The 27,840-nt window shown below is 44.3% G+C and overlaps 1 protein-coding gene across 1 annotated transcript; it reads right to left on the reverse strand.

Annotated features, from left to right (window-relative positions):
- On the reverse strand, positions 1-27,657 carry LOC126215187 (uncharacterized). Its single transcript, XM_049941855.1, has 6 exons — positions 27,264-27,657; positions 13,600-13,717; positions 11,109-11,239; positions 7,358-7,485; positions 4,159-4,255; positions 1-1,357 (listed from the first exon to the last, which is right to left on the reverse strand). Exons 1-6 carry the CDS (start codon positions 27,356-27,358, stop codon positions 1,171-1,173), a joined length of 756 nt encoding a protein of 251 aa, XP_049797812.1. The 5' UTR covers positions 27,359-27,657; the 3' UTR covers positions 1-1,170.
- Positions 27,658-27,840: the final 183 nt, after the last annotated feature.

A 27,840-nucleotide genomic window follows, 5' to 3' on the forward strand; every position in this document is an offset into this window, starting at 1 on the left:
AACTCGAAAGCATATTAAACAGCAAAACCACCTTACAAGAATCGTGGCGACTTCTAAAGGTAGCTTATTGTGACAAATATGAAAGATAACATTTTGACACACTTAAGAAAATGTGTTAAAATTTCCACTGAAGCATTCCGAAAAAAATGGAGTGAAATTCCTGAAATGCGGAAACATAATATTTGCTATCATAGTGAAATTTCCCATTCATTGGCATATGAAATCGTAGGGAGGAACCTATACCATAAGTCGTGGTCTTCATTTATAATACTGTTAAGTGTGTTTGTGGTTCTCAGGAATCATGCCATTAAACTGACTGGCACAGGCATTTTGTGTATTTCGATTGGCGATCACAGCAGTCAAACACAGACGAGAATAAAAATATTTGCGTTCTATGAAAAATAGGTATTTACACCGAGAGGTTTTTCTGGTCTTCTTGCTCAGCAATAGCTGCACAAGTGATAAATAGGTAACTACAATGTCTTATGTACTAACAGCACACTGATTTAAAATAAATATATCGAACCAAAGCACTATTTACAAGCTTGTGGAAGATTGTGGAGGAAAAGATGAAACGATAAATTAAAACAATGATGAGTTGAGTAGTCATGTAAAATTGTAGAGGAGATGGGGAATGACGTGATGAAACGATAAATTAAAAGCGATGATGAGTAGAGTTGTGGTATAAAATTGTAAAAGAGGTAGAGGACGAAATGATGAAACAATAAATTAAAAGTGACAATGAGTGGAGTTGTGTAAAATTGTAGAGAAGCTAGAGAACGGAATGATGAAATGGTAAATTAAAAGTGATGCTGAGGGGAGTTGTGGTGTCAAATTGTACAGGAGGTAGAGAACGAAATAATGAAACGATAAAATAATAGTGAAGACGAGTAGAGTTGTATACAATTGTAGAGGTAGATAATGAAATGATGAAACGATAAATAAAAAGCGACAGTGAGTTGTGATGTAAAACTGCAGAGGGGGTAGAGACGAAATGATGAAACGATAAATTAAAAGCGATGAGAGGAGTTGTGTTGTGGTAACGATGACACCGCTCCGGATGCCGTGGTGCGTGAAGCTGACGTCACTGTTGAACGGGACGGCGAGATCACAGTAGCTGATCCGTTTCGCGCAGCGGTGACGTCACAGCGACTTGTCACGGTGACGTCATCAGAACTCGGCTGTGGCGAAACGCTGTCCGCCCATAGCCAGGGGAACCAGGAGCGGGCGGGCGTCAGACGAGCAGCTGCTGTTCCAGTGCTGGTCCAGGGCTCCAGCCGGGAGGGAATTCTCCACTGCAGTTCCATTGCGCCGGCAGATTGCTCCAGCTTCTTCACTGAATTCGTCTGTCGCACCCCTGTAACAAAAATAAATACGTTAGTATCGAAACATCCATAGTTTTACACTTTTATTGTCTCATTTCCTAACTTAACTCTCTCATCAGCGTCTGATTTGACTGAATATACTCCAGCACCCACTTTTATTGATGTGCAGTTTAAACCTTTGTGTCAAGACAGTATCTTACAACCTCTGTGTCAAGGCAGTACCCATTCCATTCAACTGATCTTTCAAGTCCTTTGCCATCTGTGACAGACTTACAATGTCATCGGCAAACCTTAGTATTTTCATTTCTTCTGCCTGAGCTTTGTTTCTTTTTCCAAATTCCCCCTTCGTATCCTTTATTCGTTTTCAACTACTGAGTCTTGATATCTGCAGGTTGCTTTCTGTACAAATTGCATATAACGTTTTGCTCACAGTATTTTTCCCCTCTTACCCTCAGCATTCAAAAGAAGGTGTTCCACTCAACGTTGTCGAAAGATTTTTGTAGCTACGCGAATGCTGTAAGTCTCGGGTTTCAATTCTCTCAATAGCTAGACGGAAGTGAGGATGCGGTTATAATTTGACAGTTTAATATTTCGGCTCCATTGTACTTAACAATAGGACCATGTTAAAACTGAGGTGGTTTAGAAAATCAGCCTTTCGTCTTTAGACACGCACCCCAAGAATCACGGTGCCTCATCAAGTAATTCTGTGCATCAGTTCATAAATAAATAAAAATTCATTTTTCTAATCGAAACGTCTTTTTCTAGCTCCATTATTTAGTTCTTCCCACGTCCATGAACCCATACAAACACAGTTCAATACCACTTAAAAATCTAATGATCTAAGTTTGTATACCAATATCGAGATCAAAAACAGTTCACCTACAGCGCAAAAAACAATACACACTGCCATGAAAATGTGATTAAAATACAGCGAGTTTTCATAAGAGCGAGCATAAATGTAACGGGACATAGAGAATGCTCCACTGAACAATTTGCGGTAGGGAAGCTGCGGTGAGAGAAGCCTCCTTAAGGATATACGGAAGTAATCTTGTGTAGCACAACCGTTTTCTAGCTTGTTTACAATTAACATGTGTACAAGTTTACACGTACTGTGCTGTTTATTTATATGTATGTACACTGTGTGATCAAAAGTAACTGGACACCCCACAAAACATAGGTTTTTGATATTAGGTGCATTGTGGTGCCACCTACTGCCAGGTACTCCATATCAGCGACCTCAGTAGTCATTAGACGTCGTGAGAGAGCAGAATGGGGCGCTCCGCGGAACTCACAGACTACGAGCGTGGCCACGTGATTGGGTGTCACTTGGGTCATACGTCTGTACGCCAGATTTACACACTCCTAAACACCCCTAGGTCCACTGTCTCCGATGTAGTAGTGAAGTGGAAACGGAAGGGACACGTACAGCGCAAAAGCGTACAGGCCGACCTCGTCTGTTGACTGACAGAGACCGCCGGCAGTTGAAGAGGGTCGTAATGTGTAATAGGCAGACATCTATCCAACCATCAGACAGGAATTCCAAACTACATCAGGATCCACTGCAAGTATTATGACAGTTAGGCGGGAGGTGAGAAAACTCGGATTTTATGGTCGAGCGGTTGCTCATAAGCCACACGTCACGACGGTAAATGCCAAACGACGCCTCGCTTGGTGTAAGGGGCGGAAACATTGGACGATTGAACAGTAGAAAAACGCTGTGTGGAGTGACGAATCACGGTACACAGTGTGGCGACGCGATGGCAGGGTGTCGGTATGGCGAATGCCAGGTGAACATCATCTGCCAGCGTGTGTAGTGAAAACAGTAAAATTTGGAGGCGGTGGTGTTATGGTGTGGTCGTGTTTTTCATGGAGGGGCCTAGCACCCCTTGTTGTTTTGCGTGGGATTATCACAGCACAAGCCTACATTGATGTTTTAAGCACCTTCTGGCTTCCCACTGTTGAAGAGCAATTCGGGGATGGCGATTGCATCTTTCAACACGATGAAGCACCCGTTCATAATGCACAACCTGTGGCGGAGTGATTACACGGCAGTAACATCCTTGTAATGGACTGACTTGCACAGAGTCCTGACCTAAATCATATAGAACACCTTCGTGATGTTTTGGAACGCCGACTTCGTGCCAGGCCCCACCGACCCACATCGATACCTCTCCTCAGTGCAGCACTCCGTGAAGAATGGGCTGCCATTCCCCAAGAAACCTTCCAGCACCTGATTGAACGTATGCCTGCGAGACTGGAAGGTGTCATCAAGGCTAAGGGTGGGCCAACAGCATATTGAATTCCAGCATTACCAGGTGTCCGGTTACTTTTGGTCAAATAGTGTATAAACAAGGAATTGACAGAATATTAGCTGCCCGTGATGTAATTATAAACACATCAGGGGTATTTATCAGGGTGGTTCAGAATCTTATTCACCGATGTTACGCTTGCATTGAGGTTGCTGGCCGTCAGTTTCAGCACATTTTGTAAGATACAGTACATATGGTACGTTCACTGTGTCAGTGATGGTATTTGCAGTGAACTGTAACTAATGTAAATTAAAAAGTTCACAGTAATATGATTTTAATCTTATATTTCCTTAAGGGGACTGTGTTATTGCGGAGGCGGACGTGTGCGGGTCAGTACAGTCCGCAGAATGAGCGCCGCTGCAACGCCTCGCTCAGGTCGATGCTCGCCCTCGGCGGCGTGCTTAGCGCCAGCTGTTCGTGGCACGCTCGGCCTTCCTGGGGAACCTCCTGTCTCTTGTCGCACGACACACAAAGCCCTGCAGGCCTTCACATGCGCTATGAATGAAGTGCGCGATGCGGCTTACCTTGCAATCAGGTTTTCCTTGCGAGCCGGCAGCAGAGAGCCGGCGGTGTGTGCGTGCTTGTGGTCGCCTTCCTCCCAGAGTAGAGACTTCACGCCGTCTGCAAATACACAGAGGAGTGACGTTAACATTGGAAGTGCTTCGAAAAAAGTCCGTGATAAGTTTGTCATGTACGGTGATACAATAAAGTGCTCTAAATTCAGAGTGTATGGATCTTCCATACAAGCAAACATACACACATACACACACACACACACACACACACACACACACACACACACACACACACACACACACACACAGAGAGAGAGAGAGAGAGAGAGAGAGAGAGAGAGAGAGAGAGAGGTGAGAGTAAGAGTGAAATATGGTGGCACTGGAAGAAGACATAGAAAGGAAAGACAATGAGAGTAAGATAATCAGATATTAAAAAGAAAAGATGAATATGAGGAGGGAAACGAAAAGCTGGAAGTACAGTAAAGTAACGAAGAGAGAGAGAGAGAGAGAGAGAGAGAGAGAGAGAGAGAGAGAGAGAGAGAGAGAGAGATTCAGAGACAAATAAGAGCAGAGGAAGAGACAAATATGTTATAGCTGAGGAATACACAATAAGATATTGATATAGAGAAGGAGGAACAGAAAAAAGAAAGAGGTGTATAGAGAACGAGGATCAGAAGTGAATGAAAAGTATGGAGAAAGAGAGGAAGAAGACGAATAGAGGCAGAAAAAATAGCAAGACGAGCAAGAGAGAAAGATATAGAGAAAGAAAAATGAGATGAGAGAAATATATGGAGGATGAGAGTAGAGAGCATGAGATATTTACAGAAAGAGAAAGAGAAAAAATAGAAATATATGGAGAATAATGAACTGAAAAAGATTAAGATGTGACGAAAGAGAACGAAGAGGAGAAGATAAATCTACAGTACGAAATAAGTAGTGAGAGGAAGTAAAAGACGAAGAGGGTGACGCAAAGCCATTACATAAAATGTTGATAATTGCTTAAATATTAGTGAAACTGTGGAATTTGACGTGATACGCGTTGATTTAGAGCGACGCCGATTTCATTCTGCAAAAATAGTAAAGACTTGTATGTCCAGTACTTCTCTAGGGAAGCTGCAAGCGACTGTCATACTTTTTCATACATTAACAAAGGAAGTTATTTCTCGACCTATGAGTAGGAATAAGATCTCCCGATACCTGAGTAATTGAATAAATTGCGTTTAAATCCACAATCGTTGTCAGAAATTTTGCAGAAACTGCTTTGAGTAAGAAAGTGGGAACTAAAAATATGCATTTTTTGTGATGGATGCCAAGTTTAGATCCCACAGAACTCTGTAGAGAAACGCTATAAAAACAATTATCAGAAAACAGAGAAATTACCAGATGTTTTTCCATTTATGGAAACAGCCATCTATTAAACAAACTCGACCCCATTACTGATCCAGGCCGTGACGGCGATCAGTAAATTCAGGACATCTCTGCGGTGTCTGGAGTCATTTCAACTCAAATTGGAACACATATGATGAAGCCCCAGGAGATGTTCCCCTGAGTGAGACTTTGCACTCCAATTTGTGGTAATGTGATGGTAACTGAGTTAAAGCTGGTACGCCATAAGCAACCACATTTGGTGCAAGTATGACGTACGGTCTGGAGAAATGCAGGTTGTCCCAGGACCAATGTTCGGTATTCAGGAATATGGCAGGAACGATCGTTGGAGGCGAAGAAGTCTACTGAACATGGGCTCTAAAGAGCGCACCCTAGTAGCATCTTCGATGATGTGAAGAAACATCTTCTACTGCAAGGTCTTTGCTTTGATTATTTTGGAAGGAGATTGTATGAACTGAAACAAGAAAAAATCGTCGAGTAAACAGGGACTCCAAAACGCACACTTCAAGAGCTGTGGACACTTAGTAGAAGCGACGTGTTTCACAGTAGTGAACACGAATAAAGCCCCTCATAGTATTTAAGGCATGTGTTTTACAGCCCTTGCACGCTGGACATTTTTCTCCCAAAATACGGAAACCAAAGAGCTTGCAGCAGAAGAGATTCGTTTGATACTACTGAAGATGAAGAAACATTCACAGCTTTGGGGCATGCATTTCACAGCCCATGTTTACTAGACATTTTTTGCCTCAAATGTTAGTTCCTGTCAATAATTTCATTTTGAAACTCCTCCATTGCTCCGCGTTAGCCTACAAAAACAACAGGAGACTATGAGTCCGTCTTGATGCAAACACTTTCGTGTTTATTTACTTATTCCCAAGCCGGCCGTTGTGGCCGAGCAGTTCTAGGCGATTCAGTCCGGAACAGCGCTGCTGCTAGGTCGCAGGTTCGAATCCTGCCTCGGGCATGCATGTGTCTGCTGTCCTTAGGTTAGTTAGGTTTAAGTAGTTCTAAGTCTAGGGGACTGATGACGTCAGATGTTAAGTCCCATAGTGCTCAGAGCCATTTGAACCATTTACTCCCAATTAGTTTTAGCGTCAAATATTGCCGTCATCAGTGGATTTTTTGATTCTTATTTACTATACGTCACAGCTTGGTTTCACGATTGTAAAACTATACGTCACAGCATCTTTTAAGGTCATAAAACTATTTTGAGACGTATCAAAGAACCCACTGATGATGGCGGTATTTGTATTTGTTGTTGAAACTAGGTTGGAAATAAATATTAATGCGGACTCACAATCCCATGCTGTTGTATCGTACTTGTCATACCTCTGAATATTGATCATTCCTTCTGGGACACGCTGTAGAATTTAGGTGTAGAACATTCCTAGCACACTTAAGTATGGGGTGCGAGATTCAGTACACATATGCTTTACTACCGAACAAAATATACCGCTCCGTAAGACGCCCCAAGAACCCTTGTCCCATGGGGTAGGGGCGTAAAAGTGTTGACATGTAAAAATAATAGAAAACAACTGATGATTTTGACGAATCCATAGTATGAGAGAAATAAGCGACAGGGAAAAGGTCGTAAAGTTGCGATATATCGCTGCTTCAGAACCTGACAGCTTCAATTACCATCGGCAACAAATGAACTGCAGCCGAATTTACTGGATAATTACATTTGAAACAATCTCTTGAGAGACATAATGCCATATTACGACTCATTGTATTACCACGTTTTCAGTACTTGTCGGCAGGACGTGCTACTATAATCACGACCTGGCACATGACAAACAATATGCAAGATAGCGGTACTCACCGAGCAATAGGTCGACGTATGACAAGATCTGCGACTGCAGGGTTCTGGGTTCTCCTTCCGGCAGCGGCGCGGAAACTGGGACGCACCGCCCCTCGGAGTCCCTCTCGTGGCCCTCCGCGCATTCACACCTGAAACATTGGTTCCTGTCTCTGCTTTCTGTCTGCAAAGCGTCTCACCTAGTGAAATAACTTTGGAGCGTGAGAGCAAAACGAAAATAGCACCTCTACATTCCATGAATTTTTGGAGGAGTGTGTACTTCGAAGTAAACATTCCACAAAAACTTCGCGGAGTACAGTTATTGATGGCCCTATTATGCATGCATCGATGTATGCTGAGCAGCCAAAACATTACGACCACTGACAACCGCTACGTTTGATGCCGGCTGGTTGCGTTGCAGGCACGTGACGCGGTAGCAAAAGTATGTAAGCGGTGCAGTCACGGACGGGGGATCACCCTAGCGGAGATATGCTCTGCAAATGGAGAAATCAATTGAGAGAACTGACTTTGACAAACGGCAGATTTCAAAATCTTGAACATGGCTGCGAAACAGCGTCTTTGTAAATTTGAAGAGGTCGAAAAAATCAGCCAAGCAGTTGCAAAACAAAGGTTTATTATCTCTTGACCTAGGTTTCGATATTTCTAAAAATATCTTCTTCAGAAGTCCCCTGTTGTATCTGCGAATAATCTAGTCTATTGTGAGCTGTTTGTTGGTTGGCTAGTAGGTGCGGTCTCTATATCACTTTACAGTCTAAAGTTAGTCCGAGGTATTTTAGTGTGTTAGTAAATTGGAGAGGAAGTTTGTAAAAATGATGAGCTACAAAAGAAAAGAAGAAGATCTACATCTACATTTACATTTATACTCCGCAAGCCACCCAACGGTGTGTGGCGGAGGGTACTTTACGTGCCACTGTCAGTACCTCCCTTTCCTGTTCCAGTCGCGTATGGTTCGCGGGAAGAACAACTGCCGGAAAGCCTCCGTGCGCGCTCGAATCTCTCTAATTTTACATTCGTGATCTCCTCTGGAGGTATAAGTAGGGGGAAGCAATATATTGGATACCTCATCCAGAAACGCACCCTCTCGAAACCTGCACAGCAAGCTACACCGCGATGCAGAGCGCCTCTCTTGCAGAGTCTGCCACTTGAGTTTGCTAAACATCTCCGTAACGCTATCACACTTACCAAATAACCCTGTGACGATACGCGCCGCTCTTCTTTGTATTTTCTGTATCCCCTCTGTCAACCCGACTTGGTACGGATCCCACACTGATGAGCAATACTCAAGTATAGGTCGAACGAGTGTTTTGTAAGCCACCTCCTTTGTCCTTTCTAAGGACTCTCCCAATGAATCTCAACCTGGCGCCTGCCTTACCAACAATTAATTTTATATGATCATTCCACTTCAAATCGTTCCGTACGCATACTCCCAGATATTTTACAGAAGTAACTGCTACCAGTGTTTGATCCGCTATGATATAATCATACAATAAAGGATCCTTCTTTCTATGTATCCGCAATACATCCGACCCTACCTACTAGGTCATTTATTAAGTGCTAAGTGATGGAAGGGGGAAGTGTTGTAGTAGAAGAAGAAGAGGATGGTGATGAGAAAGAAGGAAATGGATCGAAGGCGACTAAAATGGGAAGTGAGCGGAAGTGTGTGAAAGGAAATCATGAGGAGATCGACACAGGGCTTTGTTGGGTAACAGTTCCTTACGGTCTACTTCCTACCGACTCGTTTGTTTTATTCAGCTAGTACTTAAAGCCACTCTCGCTATGTCGAATGAGCCATCGCAGCAGAAATGTAAAGAGTGTGTTTTGCGTTTATTGTTTTGTTTGTTACTTATATGCATTGATCGACAATGAACCAATGAAACAGGAATCGCGTTATTGTTGCACGTGTGTTACACTGTGTGTTGTGTGCCTGTTTTGAACTAGAATGAGATTTTCACTCTGCAGCGGAGTGTGCGCTGATATGAAACTTCCTGGCAGATTAAAACTGGCAGAAATACAGCTGTGTGTCCTTGGGTAGCTGAGTTGGTAGAGCACTTGCCCGCGAAAGGCAAAGGTCCCGAGTTCGAGCCCCGGTCTGGCACGCAGTTTTAATCTGCCAGGAAGTTTCACATTTTGAACTGTCTCATAAAAAAAGACGAATCGACATGTATACTTTTTACTATTTTAGAAAGTAGTGAAGGAATAAACAGGCTATGGAGCGATGAGGATGAATGTGGTTATGGGGAATTATCGGCGCAGGGGTCGGTTATCCACGTTGCTAGACTGCCTACTACCATAGCTTCCTACGAGAGAACAGCACTGCCAGTCACTGAATATATGGAGACATTCATCCCACAGCGACTACATTTGCCGAATGAAATGAAATGATCGCATGGCATTTGCTGCCCGGGATATCCCTTTCGGGGTTCGGTCGCTGTATTGCAAGTCTTTTTAGTTGACGCCACTTCGGCGACTTGCGTGTCAATGATGATGGATACACAACACCCAGTCCCCTGCCGGGAATCGAACCCGGGCCCCGTTGCGTGGTAGGCGGTATCGCTAGACGTGTAGCTGGTCTCTTATTACACGTTATTTTTTAAATAACGGTGTTGCCGTTCTAAATGTAAGGAAGTACGACTGTTTTTAAATTTCATGTAATCCTCTTGTCTATAAATTCTACTGAAACAGTGGTTCAGAATCCATAGTTCGTGAGCACAGTAGCAGAATCTTCCCGCCATCTTACATCTATGTGCTGCAAATTATTCAATAGCAAAGCTGGCTCAGAGTACTTAACTGCCCCTTGGTCTATTTTCATTCGCCCCACACACCCCTAACTTACTTGACCAATGTTCCGTCTCCATACCGCAACCCTTTCCTCCATCCCTTTCGGCACTCTCATCCCCTGGAACATTACATCCCACTTGGCTCACCCCTTACAGGGGAATCTGCACCTATGAGTGTCCTTCTTTCTGCCTTGATATCGTTAACTTTTGAAATTTCGGAAATTATCGACGGTGACACCAAGTTAAAATGATCAACAGACCCGAACAGGAGGATATGGGATGTCACATATAATAGTGTTCAAAGAGGAGTCTTAAGAAAAGATTGATGCTACAGATGCTAAGTACTGCCGAATCAACAGTTCAGAAGTCACACCTCATAGCTGATTTGTACATGTCAGTATTTAAAAAAGAATCATCTCTAGATGACCTTTGTAACGAAAATAGTGAAATACATCTGAAATGAAAACAAATTATGTAGTTAGCGCCTGAAACCAGAAATTACCAGGTGAAAGTGCCTGTATGAGTGAAGAGGTACTTTGATTACCGAGTGTTTCCGAAAATAAATTTAGCAATGTTAGGATTCGAAACAAGAACCCCTCACATGCACACTCCTGCGTGAGGCAGAATAGAGGTTTCACGGTCCACGGGGTACAGGTTGGATCAAGTAGGCGGCGATGTACAGTATTCAGGCCAAGTGGAGAAAGGTACTGCTAAGTAATCTGAAATAAACCAGCGTTCTCTAACTGCTGCTGCAGCAATACTGCTACCTGTTGCGTCACATAGAGTCGCCTGTTGCTGTGTAATGGATATGGAAACGACACACTTCGCTATCATACAACTAAGACAGAATCTGAGTAATGATGGTCCCAGGATGGTGCCCTAAGGTACCGCCTAGCCATACATATTTTCCGAAGGGAGAAAGAGGGGTAACTGCAGTTGATGGAAAGCAGTACGTCTCCAATGAAGGAAGGACTTACCTGTTGGGTGCGGTGCAGCTTTCTCCTTGAGGACAGCCCCTGGTGCAGATGGGAACGCAGGCGTCTGGTGTGTCTGGGGACCTCTGGTAGCCGGCACAGCAGTGCCTCTCCGTGCGGAACACCACCTCAGTCTGCACACACATACCATCCACATGGTTACATACAGCAGTCAGTGGTATAGCATTCATTTCAACAAAAAAAATGTAAATGTCGTGTGACTAGGGCCTCCCGTCGGCTAGGCCGTTCGCCGGGTGCAAGTCTTTCGAGCTGACACCACTTCGGTGACTTGCGCGTCGATGGGGATGAAATGATGGTGATTAGGACAACACAACACCCAGTCCCTGAGGGGAGAAAATCTCCGACCCTGCCGGTAATCAAACCCGGGCCCTTAGGACTGACATTTTCTCGCGCTGACCACTCAGCTACCAGGGTCGTACATTTCAACAATATACAAATGGAACAACACAATTTCAGAGATTTTACTACCATGCAGATAAGGTTTTATGTACGCAAACTGAAGCTGCCATTGAAAATTTGTACCAGGGTTGGGAATCAAACATCGTCTCCTACTTACTAGACAGGTACGTTAGCCACTATGCCACCTTCACACGGAGACTCACACAATTGCGCGGCTGACCCTGGAACGCCTCCCTTCTCAATCCAAAGAGGCTTAGTGGCTAATGGAACTGCCTAGTAAGCAGAAGACCCAGGTTCGATTTCCAGACTCGGTACAAACTTTCACTCGCCACTCAAGTCTATATCCATAAAAGCATACGTACACCATGTAATACCACACTGTTGCAGAATTTTCAAAGTGCTGTTGTTGTGGGCACTTTTCGACTAGATGTTCTAATGAAACTAGTCAGTGCCCCTTTTCACCACATAGCGTAGTATTTGATATGTGTGATAAATTCGCGACATGATGCCATAGAGTTAAAATTGTGACACTGGATTTTGTACAGTTTTAACAATAGTAATGAGATGCTTTTGTACACTTACATCCAAAATGTGTGTGTTGTTGTTGTAGTCTTCAGTCCTGAGACTGGTTTGATGCAGCTCTCCATACTACTCTATCCTGTGCAAACTTCTTCATCTCCTGCAACCTACATCCTTCTGAAACTGCTTAGTGTATTCATCTCTTGGTCTCACTCTACCATTGTCACCCCCCCCCCCCACTTCCTTCCAGTACTAAATTAGTGATTGCTTGATGCCTCAGAACACGTCCTACCAACCGATCCCTTCTTCTAGTCAAGTTGTGCCACAAACTCCTCTTCTCCCCAGTTCTATTCAATACCTCCTCATTATATGATCTACCCATCTAATCTTTAGCATTCTTCTGTAGCACCACATCTCGAAAGCTTCTATTCTCTTTTTGTCCAAACTGTTTATTGTCCATGTTCCACTTCCATACACGGCTACACTCCATACGAATACTTTCAGAAACGACTTCTTGACACGTAAATCTATACTCGATGTTAACAAATTTCTCTTCTTCAAAACCGCTTTCCTTGCCATTGCCAGGGTAAATTTTACATACTCTCTACTTCAACCATCATCAGTTATTTTGGTCCCCAAATAGCGAAACTCCTTTACTACTTTAAGTGTCTCATTTCCCAATCTAACACCCTCAGCATAACCCGACTTAATTCGACTACATTCCATTATCCTCGTTTAGCTTTTGTTGATGTTCATCTTATATTAACCTTTCAAGACACTGTCCATTCCGTTCAGTTGCTCTGCTAAGTCCTTTGCTGTCTCTGACAGAATTACAATGTCATCGGCGAACCTGAGAATAACAGAATGACGACAGTGGAAATTTAGTCTGGACCAGGACTAAAACCCAGATTTCTCGTTCATCATGAGCAGTCACTTTACAATTAGGCTATACCGGCATGACTCACAGGCAGACCCAAAATTCCATATGTTGTCAGCCATGTGTCTACAACCCGTACTCGTACATCCATTATGTGTATTTCCGTACAGGCGAGACATTCTACTTGAAAGTCGCATGCATGGTGTCGGTGGTTAAATACGCAATTCAGAATAACACAGGCGCTGAAGTATCGTATCGTATCGCGTAATAATTAGAGGCGAACGTGTTAAATATACATGTTTTTCAATTAATACTTCATAAATACATGTTGCAGTGTTCACTAGCTGTTGTATACATGTGTATTCCTATGTACTGAATAACACAGAACATAATTAACCGTGTACATTAAATACGTTTCTTCTCCGTAACTATTTGGAAGAGGACATATGTCCATATGAAGTCTTCTGCTTCGAATGATCGTTCCTGTCATATCAGTGAGTACTGACTATTTCTCTGGGACATCATGCATGCAACTAGAATATGTGTGGTCACGGAACTGAAGCCTGCAGAACATCAGTAGTAATTTATCCCCACCGAGAAGAAGATTTGTCATGCGACCTGCTTGACCGTCTAAGGTAACTCTTTGCTTCTTAACAGTTAAACATAAAGCGTACTGACCTTGTAGTGTGTGACCGGCCTGGCCTCTGCGGCGTACTTCACACATGACGGTCCTTCACAAGACTCGTCGCTCACTGTCCTCTGCACGTGCTGTGTCTCCCCGTGCTTTCGCGTGTACCTGAAAATACACAACACCTACTTTGAGATTTGATTTCGGTTACACAGCACACTGATAGAGTTGTGTATCATCGCATAGTCTGTATCTTCGACTCCACTGGAGACAACTTACACCTAATTATAAGTTCAGTTTTTTCGTACATGGAGCGTCGTCCTTGTTGATGTCTTCTTAATTTAGATCCATACCATGATAAACAACTGGGAAGTGTATGGTAGAGGGCATTTACCATTCTTCCACATACAGGTTGGACAAAATAAAAATTGTCCTAGAAAATGGGCTGACTCGTAATTGACATTTGTCAATAAATAATAGAGCTGCTGACCACAGAAGGACCTGGAAGAGCAGCTGAACGGAATGGACAGTGTCTTGATAGGAGTATATAAGATGAACATCAACAAAAGCAGACGAAGGATAATGGAATGTAGTCGAGTTAACTCGAGTGATGCTGAACGAATTAGATTAGAAAATGAGACACTTAAAGTAGTAAAGGAGTTTTGCTATTTGGGGAGCAAAATAACTGATGATGGTCGAAGTAGAGAGGATATAAAATGCAGACTGGCAATGGCAAGGAAAGCGTTTATGAAGAAGAAAAATTTGTTAACATCGAGTATAGATTTAAGTGTCAGGAAGTCGTTTCTGAAAGTATTTGTATGGAGTGTCGCCATGTTTGGAAGTGAAACTTGGACGATAAATAGTTTGGACAAGAAGAGAATAGAAGCTTTCGAAATGTGGTGCTACAGAAGAATGCTGAAGATTAGATGGGTAGATCACATAACTAATGAGGAGGTATTGAACAGAATTGGGGAGAAGAGAGATTTGTGGCACAACTTGACTAGAAGAATGGTTCGGTTGGTAGGACATGTTCTGCGGCATCAAGGGATCACCAATTTAGTATTGGAGGGCAGCGTGGAGGGTAAAAATTGTAGTGGGAGACCAAGAGATGAATACACTAAGCAGATTCAGAAGTATGTAGGCTGCAGTAGGTACTGGGAGATGAAAAAGCTTGCACAGGATAGAGTAGCATGGAGAGCTGCATCAAACCAGTCTCTGGACCGAAGACCATAACAACAACAACCACAGAAAAATCTGGAAGCCGCAGTTTCGATACACCAGTGTGTTTCTGTCGTGCATTTGCTCATACACATTTCCTGCAGGCTCTGTCCAGACTACTTCACTTTGTCATTACGTTCGAGTAAGTGAGAGGAGCAGACGTGTTTCGTAAGGAGTCGAATGCAACAGAAAATGGTGCGCACGATGAAACAGTGCGTGTTCATCGATGAGTCTTATGTTCTTATGTGAAACACAGTTCATGGAAAATGTGTGCGGAACTGTGCGTGTAAGAGTTTGAGACTGTAATTATTTTGGCAAAACCTCCAGCGAAGTGTCCAGCATTTCATGGCAAAATCTGAGCAAGCATGTAGTTTAGCAGTATGTATTACATGCCTCTCAGTCCATTTTCTGAGCCATCCTCGTTCTAAATATTGTTTGGCCCAGTTTTATTTAAAGATTCTTTCTATTTGTTTCATGTAGACTATGTGTTCAAAAGTATCTCGGAGCAAGTGGACACTAGTATGGGGAGTGTCCACCATTCGCCTTTGCGACGGCATGATCTCTGCTGGGGACTCTGTCACTGAGGTGTCTGAATGTCTCTGGAGGTAAGGCTGATCATTCTTCCCGGAGCGCCGAAACCAGATCCTGGACGATGGGGTCTGGCCCGATGTCGACATTCTAACTCATCCCAAAAGTGTATCACTGGATTCATGTCGGGACTTGGGCAGGCTACTCCATTTCAACATCGTTTCTGTTCGCAAATCATTGCCTCACAGATGCTGTACCCTACACAGTATACCGAGTTATAAAAGGTCTGCAACCCAGGGACCACGAAATGGACCTGTGCACCATAACAGCACCTCGTTCCTCCATCACTGTTGGCGCTATACATGATATCAGCCAACGTTTTCCATGCGTTGGCCAACCCAAACGCTCAATCGGATTGCCACAGGGTATAGCGTGATACATCACACCAGACCCCTCTTTCCCACTGTCCAGTGACATCGCTTACCATTGGCTACAGGAATTTGAAGCTTATGAAGAGCCACTTGACCACTGTGTCCCATTCTTTTGAACATTGTGCTAGTTGGACTGCTGGAAGCAGTCTGGAACTCAAAAGTGGTTCCTTCCGCTGATTTCATGCGACTTTTTACCGTGACCCTCTGTAATGCTCGACCTGTCCGTCATTATTGAGGGCAACTCGGACTCGCTTTAGTTGTGGTTGAGCCCGCATCTCGTGGTCGTGCGGTAGCGTTCTCGCTTCCCACGCCCGGGTTCCCGGGTTCGATTCCCGGCGGGGTCAGGGATTTTCTCTGCCTCGTGATGGCTGGGTGTTGTGTGCTGTCCTTCGGTTAGTTAGGTTTAAGTAGTTCTAAGTTCTAGGGGACTTATGACCACAGCAGTTGAGTCCCATAGTGCTCAGAGCCATTTAGTTGTGGTTGATGGTTCAGAATCGCGTCACCAGCTGTCGACTTGGGCAGTTTTAGAAGGGTTGAAATGTTCCTGGCGGACTCGTTACTCAGGTTGTAATCAGACATTCGATGGAGGCAAGTAGTGGAAAAAGAGGTGTACAGCGGGTAACTTCGAAAAATGTACGAGGGTCACTCCAAAAGAAATGCACACAATTTTTTGTAAAAATACAGTTTTCATTCTGCATGTATGAAAGTTTTACAGTGTGTAGATACATCCTTCCCGCTTGTTTTCAAACTTAGTTCAACCTGTTCCCGTGAGTGGCGCCGTCACAGCATGTCTTCAAGATGGCTGCTACACTTGACGTTCGTCAGAAGCAACGTGCTGCCATAGAATTCCTGTGCTGTGAAAACGAGATAGTGGGGAACATCCGCAAGAGGTTGAGAAAGGTGTATGGAGATGCTGCTGTCGATCGCAGTACAGTTAGTCGGTGGGCAAGCAGGTTACGGGATGAAAGCGGGCACGGCAATATTGAGGATTGTCCTCGCAGCGGCAGGTCTCGTACTGCACACACTCCAGACAATGTGCAGAGACTTAACGAACTGGCGACTGCTGACAGCCGCATCACAGTGAACAAATTGTCACGCTACGTTGGGATAGGGCAAGGAACTGTTTGCAGAATACTGAAAGTGTTGGCGTTTAAAAAGGTTTGTGCCTGGTGGGTTCCCAGGATGTTGACAGTGGCACACAAAGAAACAAGAAAGACGGTATGCAGCGAACTTTTGGAACAGTACGAGAATGGTGGAGATGAATTTCTTGGAAGAATTGTGACAGGTAATGAATCATGGCTCCATCATTTTTCACCAGAGACGAAGAGGCAATCAGTGGAGTGGCATCATGCAAATTCACCCAGGAAAAAAAAATTCAAAACAACGCCTTCTGCTGGAAAAGTTATGGCTACGGTGTTTTTCGATTCCGAAGGACTCTTGCTTGTGGACATCGTGCCAAGTGGAACCACCATAAATTCTTATGCATAAATGACGACACTGAAGAAACTTCAAGCTCGACTGCGTCGTGTTCGACCACATCGGCAACAGCAGGACGTTTTGCTGTTGCCCGACAATGCGAGGCCACATGTCAGTCAAAAAACCATCGAAGCAATCACAAAACTCGGATGGACAACACTGAAATACCAGCCTTACAGTCCTGACCTGGCTCCATGTTTCTTTGGGAAACTGAAAGACTCTCTTCGTGGAACAAGGTTTGAAGAGGATGACTCCCTTGTGCACGCTGCCAAACAGTGGCTCCAACAGGTTGATCCAGAATTTTACCGTGCGACTATACAGGCGCTGGTTCCAAGATGGCGTAAGGCAGTTGAGAGGGATGGAAATTATGTGGAGAAATGAAAATATTGGTCCTAAAGGATGTATCTACACGCTGTAAAACTTTAAAACATGTAGAACAAAAGATGGATTTAAAAAAAAATAGTGTGGATTTCTTTTGGAGTGATCCTCGTACATTTACCAAGGTAAGGAGGAAAAGAAAAGAACCAGCAAGTAGTCTGAGTAAAGGAAGAAGAAATACACTGAAACAACGAAGAAATACCGGGAGGAAAGAAGGGAAGAACGAAGCTGCAGTAGGGCCATGTTCGACTGGTAACACTTCTTACCGCAGCTCGTGGTCTAGTGGTTAGCATGGCTGCCTCTGGATCACGGGGTTCCGGGTTCGATTCCCGGCCGCGTCGCGGATATTCTCCGCCCGGGGACAGGGTGTTTATGTTGTCCTCATCATCTTATCACAATTTGGGGAGTGCTGAGACTGGAAATGGAAAGAGTTTGGAACTTGTACATGCGCTGATGACGACGATGTTGAGCGCCCCTCAAACCAACGTCAACATCATCACCGAGCTTCGAATTGAGGACGTTACTGTTTCTCTGAACGGGTCTCCGGAAATACGTGCTGGCGATTGGCCGGTTGCCACCGGATTGCGCGAAAAGACAAACGCCTGCTTCCTGATACTTGGCCGGTGTTTTGCGCTGCTGTAGTAGCCACATTCTCCTTAACCGACCGCACGAGGAAACCGACAATGGCAGCCTAGGTGATAAGTGCCCGAAGCACACAGCTGGGCAATGCCCTGGCGACAGTTCACCAGTCACACTGTGGAAGCGCGTTCTGCCACGGAGGCAGCAAGCAAGTGTTGGAACATCTAGAGAGGGCTTTCTAGATTCAAACGCAGTGCAATGCACCTGACTTGGGTTGACCACCTCAAACAAATTTCTTGTCCAAAATAAAGAAAAATTGGCGAGGTGCGAATAGGACTAGCGCACTGAGCGTTCCGTAAAAACTTAAGTATGTATACAGGTGTTCGGAAATTTCCGTTACAGACTTCTTGGACTTTTGGGGGGGAGTGAATATATAATATTTTAAATAGGAAGCCACCTTCGGAGCCGGCCCCTGTGGCCGATCGGTTCTAGGCGCTTCAGTCTGGAACCGCAATGCTCCTACGGTCGCAGGTTTGAATCTTGCCTCGGGCATGGATGTGTGTGATGTCCTTAGACTAGTTAGGTTTAAGTAGTTCTAAGTTCTAGGGGACTGATGACTTCAGATGTTAAGTCCCATAGTGCTTAGAGACATTTTCGAACCACGTCCGGAAACGTACCATTTCCGTTCTACGACGGTTTCAATTCAGATGTTTAACGCATCCACTGAGCGAGGTGGCGAAGTGGTTAGCACACTGGACTCGCATTCGCGAGGACGATGGTTCAAACTCGCTTCAGACCATCCTGATTTAGAAAGTTCCTGGCAGATTAAAACTGTGTGCCGGACCGAGACTCACACTCGGCACTCGGGACCTTTGCCTTTCGCGGGCAAGTTCGAGTCTCGGTCCGGCGCACAGTTCCAATCTGCCAGGAAGTTTCATATCAGACCACACTCCGCTGCAGAGCGCAGATCTCATTCTGGAAACATCCCCCAGGCTGTGGCTAAGCCATGTCCCCGCAATATCCTTTCTTCCAGGAGTGCTAGTTCTGCAAGGTTGGCAGGAGAGCTTCTGTAAAGTTTGGAAGGTAGGAGACGAGATACTGGCAGAAGTAAAGCTGTGAGGACCTGGCGTGAGTCGTGCTTCGGTAGCTCAGTTGGTAGAGCACTTGCCCGCGAAAGGCAAAGGTCCCGAGTTCGAGTCTGGGTCCGGCACACAGTTTGAATCTGCCAGGAAGTTTCATATCAGCGCACACTCCACTGCAGAGTGAAAATCTCATTCTGGCATCCTGATTTAAGTTTCCCAGTGATGTCCCTAAATCGGTTCAGGCAAATGCCGGCGAGGTTACTTTGAAACGGCACCGCCACCTACGTTCGCCATCCTTCCCTAATCCAAAAGGGCCAATAACCTCGCTGTATTGTCCCCTGTCCCGAATAAACCAACCAAGCAACTCATCCACTTTTGTGTGAGGAATTGAATTAGGCTTGACGCAGTACAGTAATTAGGTAACAGTTTCCAAGGAAACGTAACGAAACATCCATTTTCCACTTAAGGCCATTCGTTTGTGTTAACACTTCAACATCACGTGTTTACACTATTCCAAAAAGAATCCAGCATACTGTACGTTCAGAGCAGAACTGATGCATTTCAACAGCAGCTCGATGCGGCGACTATCAACATTGTACCTATGAACCATTTCCTAGTACACACGGTCCATCCCATCTGGAGTGTCTTCAGTTTCTAGTGAAGCGTCCAGAACTCGAGCCAGCAGATATTCAACTGTCTCTATTCCCCTGCCCGTAAATTAAACTTACTTACGATTCCACACGAAGTAGTCCCTAGAAGTAAAACCCGGCGGTCACGGCAGCCACGCTTTTGGTTCACATCGGCCTACCCATCTTTGACCATATCGTCTGTCTCCGACCTACTCGTCAGAAGAGAAGTGGTGTACCATTATGCTGACAGATACGCCGCGCGGGGTGGACGCGCGGTCTCTGGCGCTTTGTAACGGTTCGCACGGGTCCCCCTGTCGGATGGGTATGTGCGTATGTGTTGCCCTTAGCGTAAGTTTAAGTTAGATTAAGTAGTGGGTAAGTCTAGGCACCGATGATCTCAGCTGTTTGGTCCCATAGGGACTTACCACCAATCCAAAAAAAATTGTTCAAATGGCTCTGAGCACTATGGGACTTAACTGCTGAGGTCGTCAGTCCCCTAGAACTTAGAACTACTTAAACCTAACTAACCTAAGGACATCACACACATCCATGCCCGAGGCAGGATTCGAACCTGCGACCGTAGCGGTCTCGCGGTTCCAGACTGAAGCGCCTAGAACCGCTCGGCCACACCGGCCGGCTTACCACCAATCCAATCCGACTGATATTCAGTGGCACAGCCTCCTAGAGTGGCTCCTGTACGTTTTGTACGAAGATGCAGGACCAGTAAGCTTGAAGGGAAGGATGAATGACACATCTGAACTGAACCGCCGTAGAGCGCAAATGGTACGTTTCCGGGTATGCTTTCCCAATCAAAATATTACGTGCTCAGTCCCTTGGAGTGTAGATAGTACCCTGTGTAGATAATACATCCATGCCGGGAATCTACAATATCGACGATATCGGGCTATTATCGATACGACACTGGCAAGATATCGGTCCAGGGAATTCCAAGACCGTATCAAAATGTCTACAGAAATTCCTCACACTAGTGTGGACATAGAGAAAGAAGCGAACAGGTGAGTTCAGTTCATGTAGGATGTGTAAAGAGAGAAGATTCAATAAAATATATTTTATTTACTTACTAAAACATGACTACAACTTACATGTCATGTTTGCATGCACAAATATTTTTCTATATTTATTTTGATGGGTGATGAATGCAGCGTTAAGTTCTAATGACGAAACGATTTTTTCCACATAATAAGTTCCACAAATTCCGGATTTTTTTCCTTTACTTGTACTGCGATACCTTGCTTCCAGCCAAATTTCCTATAGGTTTCAATGAGGATTCAGTTTTTACCCAATGAGGAACGGAACACTCAAAATATATCAAACAAATGTTGTTGACCTACCAGAGAAAGACTAACCAGCATGACTGATATATTGTAACTTTGCTCGTCAACAAGATATGAATGGCACTACGTCTGTTTTAAATGGCAGCCTATATTATGTGTTCGGTAGTCCACTTCCTCTCTTCGAGACCTCTTCAGAAAGGTATCAACCAATGGAAACTAAAAAAAAAGACATAAAAAGATGCACACCCGTCATGCGCATACCCGTCGTCAGATGAAGATTTGTGTCTAGACTGTACACGAACGAAAGGAAGATGGAAATGCTGGTCATCTATGCAGAATGTAAACTATCACAACAGTAACTGCAAGACGGGTGCAAGTAGCGCAGTAGTGTATTACTATTAAACGACGTATTGTGTACAGTAACGGCGGTCCTTGATTAAAAAGTGTGCAGTCATTATGTTTCTTGTGTTGTGGTTGAAGGTTGGTGTAAAGCTAGTCAGGTGGGAGTAGTCTGCAGAGGAACCACCTTCGCGGCGGATGTCTTCTCGTCTTGTGAATCTCCAGGAAACGGCAAGTTTCAACCCGAGACATCACAGTCGTTGTAGAACCCGTACAAACGAAGCCGCCAAAGTTACTGTACTCGCTTCTGTGGGGATCAATTCACACATGAGCATAGTACAGCCTCATCGAGTGACTGACATTTACAAAACCTGTCTACATCATAGTCTAAAGCGTGACCATAACTGTCCACCCTTACCATGCACTCTTGCATCAGGAATCCACTTGCAGAAACGTGAACAGTTTCTGTCAGAAGGAAATCCTCGTCAACCAGAACTACTTCTCCGATGTTCTTTTTACGGTCGGAGCTCTACACCTTTAGATGAAGACCGTCAAATCAGTGACCTGCTTATATTTTCTTGGTGCTTCAGTTTGTTTTCTGTCGTTTCCAGCTAGGGGACGACTTAACGTTACGCCGGATACCTGCACTGTGTGCAAGCACAGGAGACTCAAAGTCAGTTTAGTGTTACGTTCTTAACAACTACATGTCTACGTGACCGGTACACTGTGATACGATTTTGAACAGGTGTTGAGGAAAGAAGGTCATTTCCGAATAAAAAATGTACAATGTTATTTAGAAAAGACGCACCTCAGTTCATATCTCTGTGACAAAGAAAGTTACACGGAAGACAATCGTGTTGGTTGATTTACCCCTGGTAGCCATACAGCGCTTGCTCGATATATTTTTCTATCTTTCTGCGTAAGATGTTATTTGGGATGGTGAGGTTTGCTTGGGACATCCTGTATAATATACAGCGTGGTCAGAAACAGTCTGAGGAGCTTATAAGGGTGTTGCAGGATAGGTTATGCTGAGCGGTAATTGTTAAGGGAAAACGAAATCCGTTACGTTGCGCCCTTTCCGAGTTGAGTGAGGTCGAAGTTAACTCGGTGCCTGCCAGTGCTTTCCTTTTTTATTTTCTGTATTTATTTTTTTTCTAACCAAATGAAGAACACGGTTGACAACACCGTCTGTTGCAGGTTGCTTCATTTGCTCACAAAACGACCTGATTAGCCAACGTCAATGTTAATTAAACCAGAAACGGCTCACCGTATCAAATTTTTTATTTTTTTATTTTTTTCCTATCAACTCTTTCTCGGCATAGCTTACTTGCAATAGCCTCCCAAGCTTTTCGGACTGTTTCTGACTACCCTGACTACTTACTTTCCAGACGCTTTTCATTTTGAAGGGATTCTCAGGGTAGTAATACAGTCTGTGTTAAGACGTGAATCTTCAAAGTTCGAAACTGTTTCATCATAATATTTACTAAAGTGTTACACGCATTTACTCGTTTGTTGGTTCAAATGGCTCTGAGCACTATGGGACTTAACTGCTGAGGTCATAAGTCCCCTAGAACTTAGAACTACTTAAACCTAGCTAACCTAAGGACGTCACACACATCCATGCCCGAGGCAGGATTCGAACCTGCGACCCTGCGGTCGCGCGGTTCCAGTCTGTAGCGCCTAGAACCGCTCGGCCACCCTGCCCGGCTACTCGTTTGTTCTTCCGAAATTTGTGACCAGATGAGAGAAAACGTACGCTTTTCCTGCACAGATGAGTAACATTTTATTCGTATAAATACTTCGTATAAATACTGTGGTGTGAAATGTTTCATGTTTCCAAGTATCACACCTAAATACAAAACTATAATTTCTGAGAAAAACTCTATAGACGCCTTTAGTTTAAAAGGTAAAACGCATCTGGAACGTAAATAAGTGTCACATTGCAACAAGAAAAAGGCTTTTTAGTTTGTAACACGAATATTTATGTACTTACATCGGAAAACGGTCGTATTAACAAAATTACTACATGGGGTACTGTTCAAACATCTCAGTACATGAGTAGGTATAATGAAACCCAAACCCATGAATGCCTTGGTGTTGGAAACTACAGAAATGTCACTGACATTTAGAGTGGTCATAATCGCAGAAAAACTCCTCGTTAGTTGAGCGGCTGGCCTTCCTGAGAAAGTAGAAAAACTGGAAAAGGTAAACACCCCAAACGCACCACATCTGCCTCCGCATAAAGGTGGCTAGGCATAAAAGTTTTGTACCGCTGTTGCAGATGGTAAACAAGTTACCATCCACTCACCAGAACACTCGTAGGAATACTCGTATTCAGCGCTGATCTACATCTGTACAGTATCTACCTGCCACATAGACAGTATAGTATCACATACAGAACTACAAATGCGAAATATTACCCACGAAAACTACCAAGATGTCTATGATGATGTCTGGTTTGTGGGGCGCTCAACTGCGCGGTCATCAGCGCCTGTACAAAGTCTCAGTTTTTACACAGTCCATTTTTTTTACCCAATCCAGTCTAGCCACTGTGCGAATGATGATAATGTCGATGATGATGATGAAATGATGAGAGCAACACGAACACACAGTCCCCGGGGAGAGAAAAGCCCCAACCCGGCCGGTAATCGAACCCGGGAGCCCATGATCCAGAGGCAGCAACGCTCGCTAATAGATCACCTGCTGCGGACAAGACATCTATGAAATTAACACTCACCGAGCAAAATCTCTGGACAGAAACAACATAGGCCTACTTTATGCTATTTTATGAGGAAACACCAGGTACCAACGACAATTTTTCCTTCCCAAGGAAGCATCCTTCCTGCATAGGGAGCTTCTAAAAAAAAATGTTCAAATGTGTGTGGAATCTTATGGGACTTAACTGCTAAGGTCATCAGTCCCTAAGCTTACACAATATCTAACGTAAATTATCCTAAGGACAAACACACACATCCATGCCCAAGGGAGGACTCGAACCTCCGCCGTGACCAGCCGTACAGGGAAGCTTCTAAGAATATGAGGTACTAGCAACAGTGTGCGTCAGTCTCTCGCATCGTCGTGATGATACGTGACACTTTAAACACTTCCAGCGACAAACCGAAACATCATGACCACCTCCTTTAACGTACTGGTTCAGCCGGGTTCGGATTAGGCAAATTTAGTGACCAAAACATTAACGTGAGTTGGCCATCATGCTCCACAAATCACTATATCACACACGGACAGTTATCATGCTGGAAGATGCCAGTGGTGTCACAATGGACACCGAGCATGTTCGGATTCAGGTGGTCCTCAATCATGTTCACGTAGTGCACAGAATAGAAAAGGAAGTCGAGATGCTGGCAGTTTGAAGACATCAGAGGGGTAGTTCTGACGTTGGGCTTGATAATCCAAGCAAGTCATTAAAAAAAAGCACGTCCAAAAATGCTTTCGACGTTGTGAGACGGTGCAAGATATTCGAAATTCTGAGAAAAACGGGAGTGATCTATAGGCATGTACAAGACCGAGAGGGAACAATAAATGATCAAGAACGAAGTGCTCGGTTTAAAAACGGTGTAAAAGAGGGTGGAGTGTTTCACCCCTAGTGTTCAATCTAAACAATGAGGAATGGATGAAGGATAGAAAGGAAATGTTCAAGAGTTGGATTAAAATTTCCACGTGAAAGGGTATAAACGGTATGTCAACTGATGACATTGGTATCGTGAGGGAATGTGAGAAAAAGTTACAGTATCTGTTGAATTGCATGAGTACAGGATATGTATTGAGAGTAAACCGAAGAAATTCGAAAGCAGGGAACAGTAGCAGAAGTGACGTTGACAATAAACTTAAAATGAAAATTAGTGACCCAGAACTAGAGGAAGTGAAGGAATTCTGCTTCCCTGGAAGAGAAGACAGAAATTCGACTAGGACAGGCAAAGAAGGCATTTATGGCCAAGAGAAGTCTCCAGTATCCAACATAGGCCTTAATTTGTGGAACAAATTTCTGAGGATGTACATCTGCAACGCAGCATTGTATTGTAAGAATCGTGGACAGTGGTAACAATGGAGATTCGATATGTTTCGTATGTGGTGCAATAGATGGATACTGAGAATTACTTAATCTGACGAGATGAGGAAAGATGATATTCCCCACAGACTCGGTGAAGAAATGAGTGTACGAGGCAGACTGACAACAAGAAGGGATAGGATACTAGGACATGTGCTAAGACATCAGAGAGGAGCTTCCACGGTACTAGAGAGAGCAGCAGGGGATGAAAACTATAGGGGAAGACTACAGTAGATTTTATCCTTTACTTGGATGGTGAGCTCCACTGCTCCCAAAACATACATCTATGCTGCGAGGACGTATACTGGTAAATTACGAAAACACAATTTGAGTGAAACTTATACACTATTTATATAAAAATGAAAAAATTCCTCCAGCTGTATTTAAGGTGTCGATTTTATTTTGGCAACTAGTTTGAACGTTGTAACAACGTCATCTTCAGGCCCAACACTTGTTCACGTCAACTGCGTGCGGCTGATACTCGGAGTCAGTAGTGAGATACGTACGTGCTCCGTGTGGAAGGTTGGTAGTAACTCACTGACATCAACAAGTGTTGGGGCTGAAGAAGACGTTGTTACAACGTTGAAACTAGTTGCCAAAATAAAATCGACACCTTAAATACAGCTGGAGGAATTTCTTCATTTTTAATATAAATTTATACCAGCTGACGTCCCACTGTCCCCCATTTCAACTATGGATGTACAAAGATGTACACTATTTAGTGCAAACAGTTCCAAGTCCACATACTGCGCTAATATTGTGTGCCAAAAGCTCATCCACCGGCACAACGAAAAGGTGCGCATGATCCCTTTGTTTTACGATTGCGCCAAAAAGCTGTGTTGCGTAGAGATAATGTTGCATTTATTACACGTATACGTGCTGTACCCTTAAGAGGTGATCGTTTTTTGAAATATTTTCCAACAACAGGTTGCTATAGTATCGAATAAAGCAAAAGGCTAACTTCAGGGACAAGTTAAAGCAGTAATTATGTTCCATAGAACAGCCTGGCGATATGGTGCCATTTGAGACTGCTGTTTCAAAAGTCAGACATACGGATAATGCATTTCGATAACGAAAATCTTCAAATTTACATATATACAGTGTATTAATACAACATTCTAAACAGTATGTTACATACAAGTGAAGAAAAAAATTAAATAGAGAAGAAGCAAAACGTGTAGGTGAGAACAGCGGTCCCTGGAAGACCCTCACCAGGATTATTATCGCTTACAAGACCTGGCATTGTGGAATAGATGGTAAGTCCCAGTCTAGACCTAGTTATGTATATAGTAATATGCCTTTTACATTGTATACCCGTTCTTGTCGTAAAGTTAGTAATGATGAAAAAATACATGTATGGATGAAAGGACTTGGTGTACTTGCAGAAAATGTAACTGTAACTGGTGATGTAACCCTGTACTATAATTATTAATAAAGTGTGATCTGTAGCGTCAGCCATTAACCGGACAGGGGTACATCTCGAACCGGGGGCTCAAGGATGCAACAGTTTGAAAAAATTGTGAGACATAGTGCCGCACTGCCCGCTGGTATCATGTAACTGTTACGTGGCACTGGAAGGAACAGTAGAGGGGATAATTGTTGGGTAGAGATGGAAAGATTAGCACAGTAAGACAGAAAGCAGCATAAGTGCAACCGAAGCACCAGTAACTTGAAAAATCCATGGTAGACTTACCCCACTCTCTTGTAGCAAAACCGCTGTCTCTCCCCAGCAGTTACGACGACCAGGCTGGTCAAGAGCAGCAAGACTGTCGCAGATCCCAGCTGCATTTTTCTGTGGTTCGAATTCCGCACGGATGAAACTTTGGTCCAACACGACTGCTCCCCCGTCCTAGACAGACCGGAATGCACGACACAGGAGCACTAGAGCCTTCTAGAATGACTTTCTCTGGCTCGAGTAGCGTAGAGCGAAGCTTGAGACGAAGTACCACAGGGTTTCGTTTTCGGTCCAGAGAAACTTATCTCTGGCGGAGTTTTGCAGTTTGAGGTACAGAGCTCCGGCTTCTGGGCTACGGCGGAGATCCTGTGCGAGGAACACCTGTTGTAGGACAAGGCAACACAGCAGAGGCGCGTTCGCGACTGGTCTACAGTGGAGGACTCATCGCCTTGTTAATGGGGCGGCCGCCGGCGTGCTGACGTCAGTGGGGTGTCGTGAGGTGGGAGCAGACGGCGGGGGGTGGGGGAGGTCCACGCCGTGTGGTTTCCCTCCCCCTCCCCTCCCCCCCGCCACCAGCCGAGTACACCTCTCAGAC

The sequence above is a fragment of the Schistocerca nitens genome, chromosome 12 (genome assembly GCF_023898315.1).
Source record: "Schistocerca nitens isolate TAMUIC-IGC-003100 chromosome 12, iqSchNite1.1, whole genome shotgun sequence".
NCBI classification, from domain to species: domain Eukaryota; kingdom Metazoa; phylum Arthropoda; class Insecta; order Orthoptera; family Acrididae; genus Schistocerca; species Schistocerca nitens.

Bases quoted from the DNA above. Each gene is read 5' to 3' on its own strand.
- LOC126215187 (XM_049941855.1), bottom strand. From the start codon at position 27,358: ATGCAGCTGGGATCTGCGACAGTCTTGCTGCTCTTGACCAGCCTGGTC. The intron at 4,256-7,357 runs GTGAGTACCGCT...GTGTATTTGCAG, and splicing joins ATACGTCGACCTATTGCTCG to ACGGCGTGAAGTCTCTACTC. The intron at 1,358-4,158 runs GTAAGCCGCATC...TTTTTGTTACAG, and splicing joins AAGGAAAACCTGATTGCAAG to GGGTGCGACAGACGAATTCA.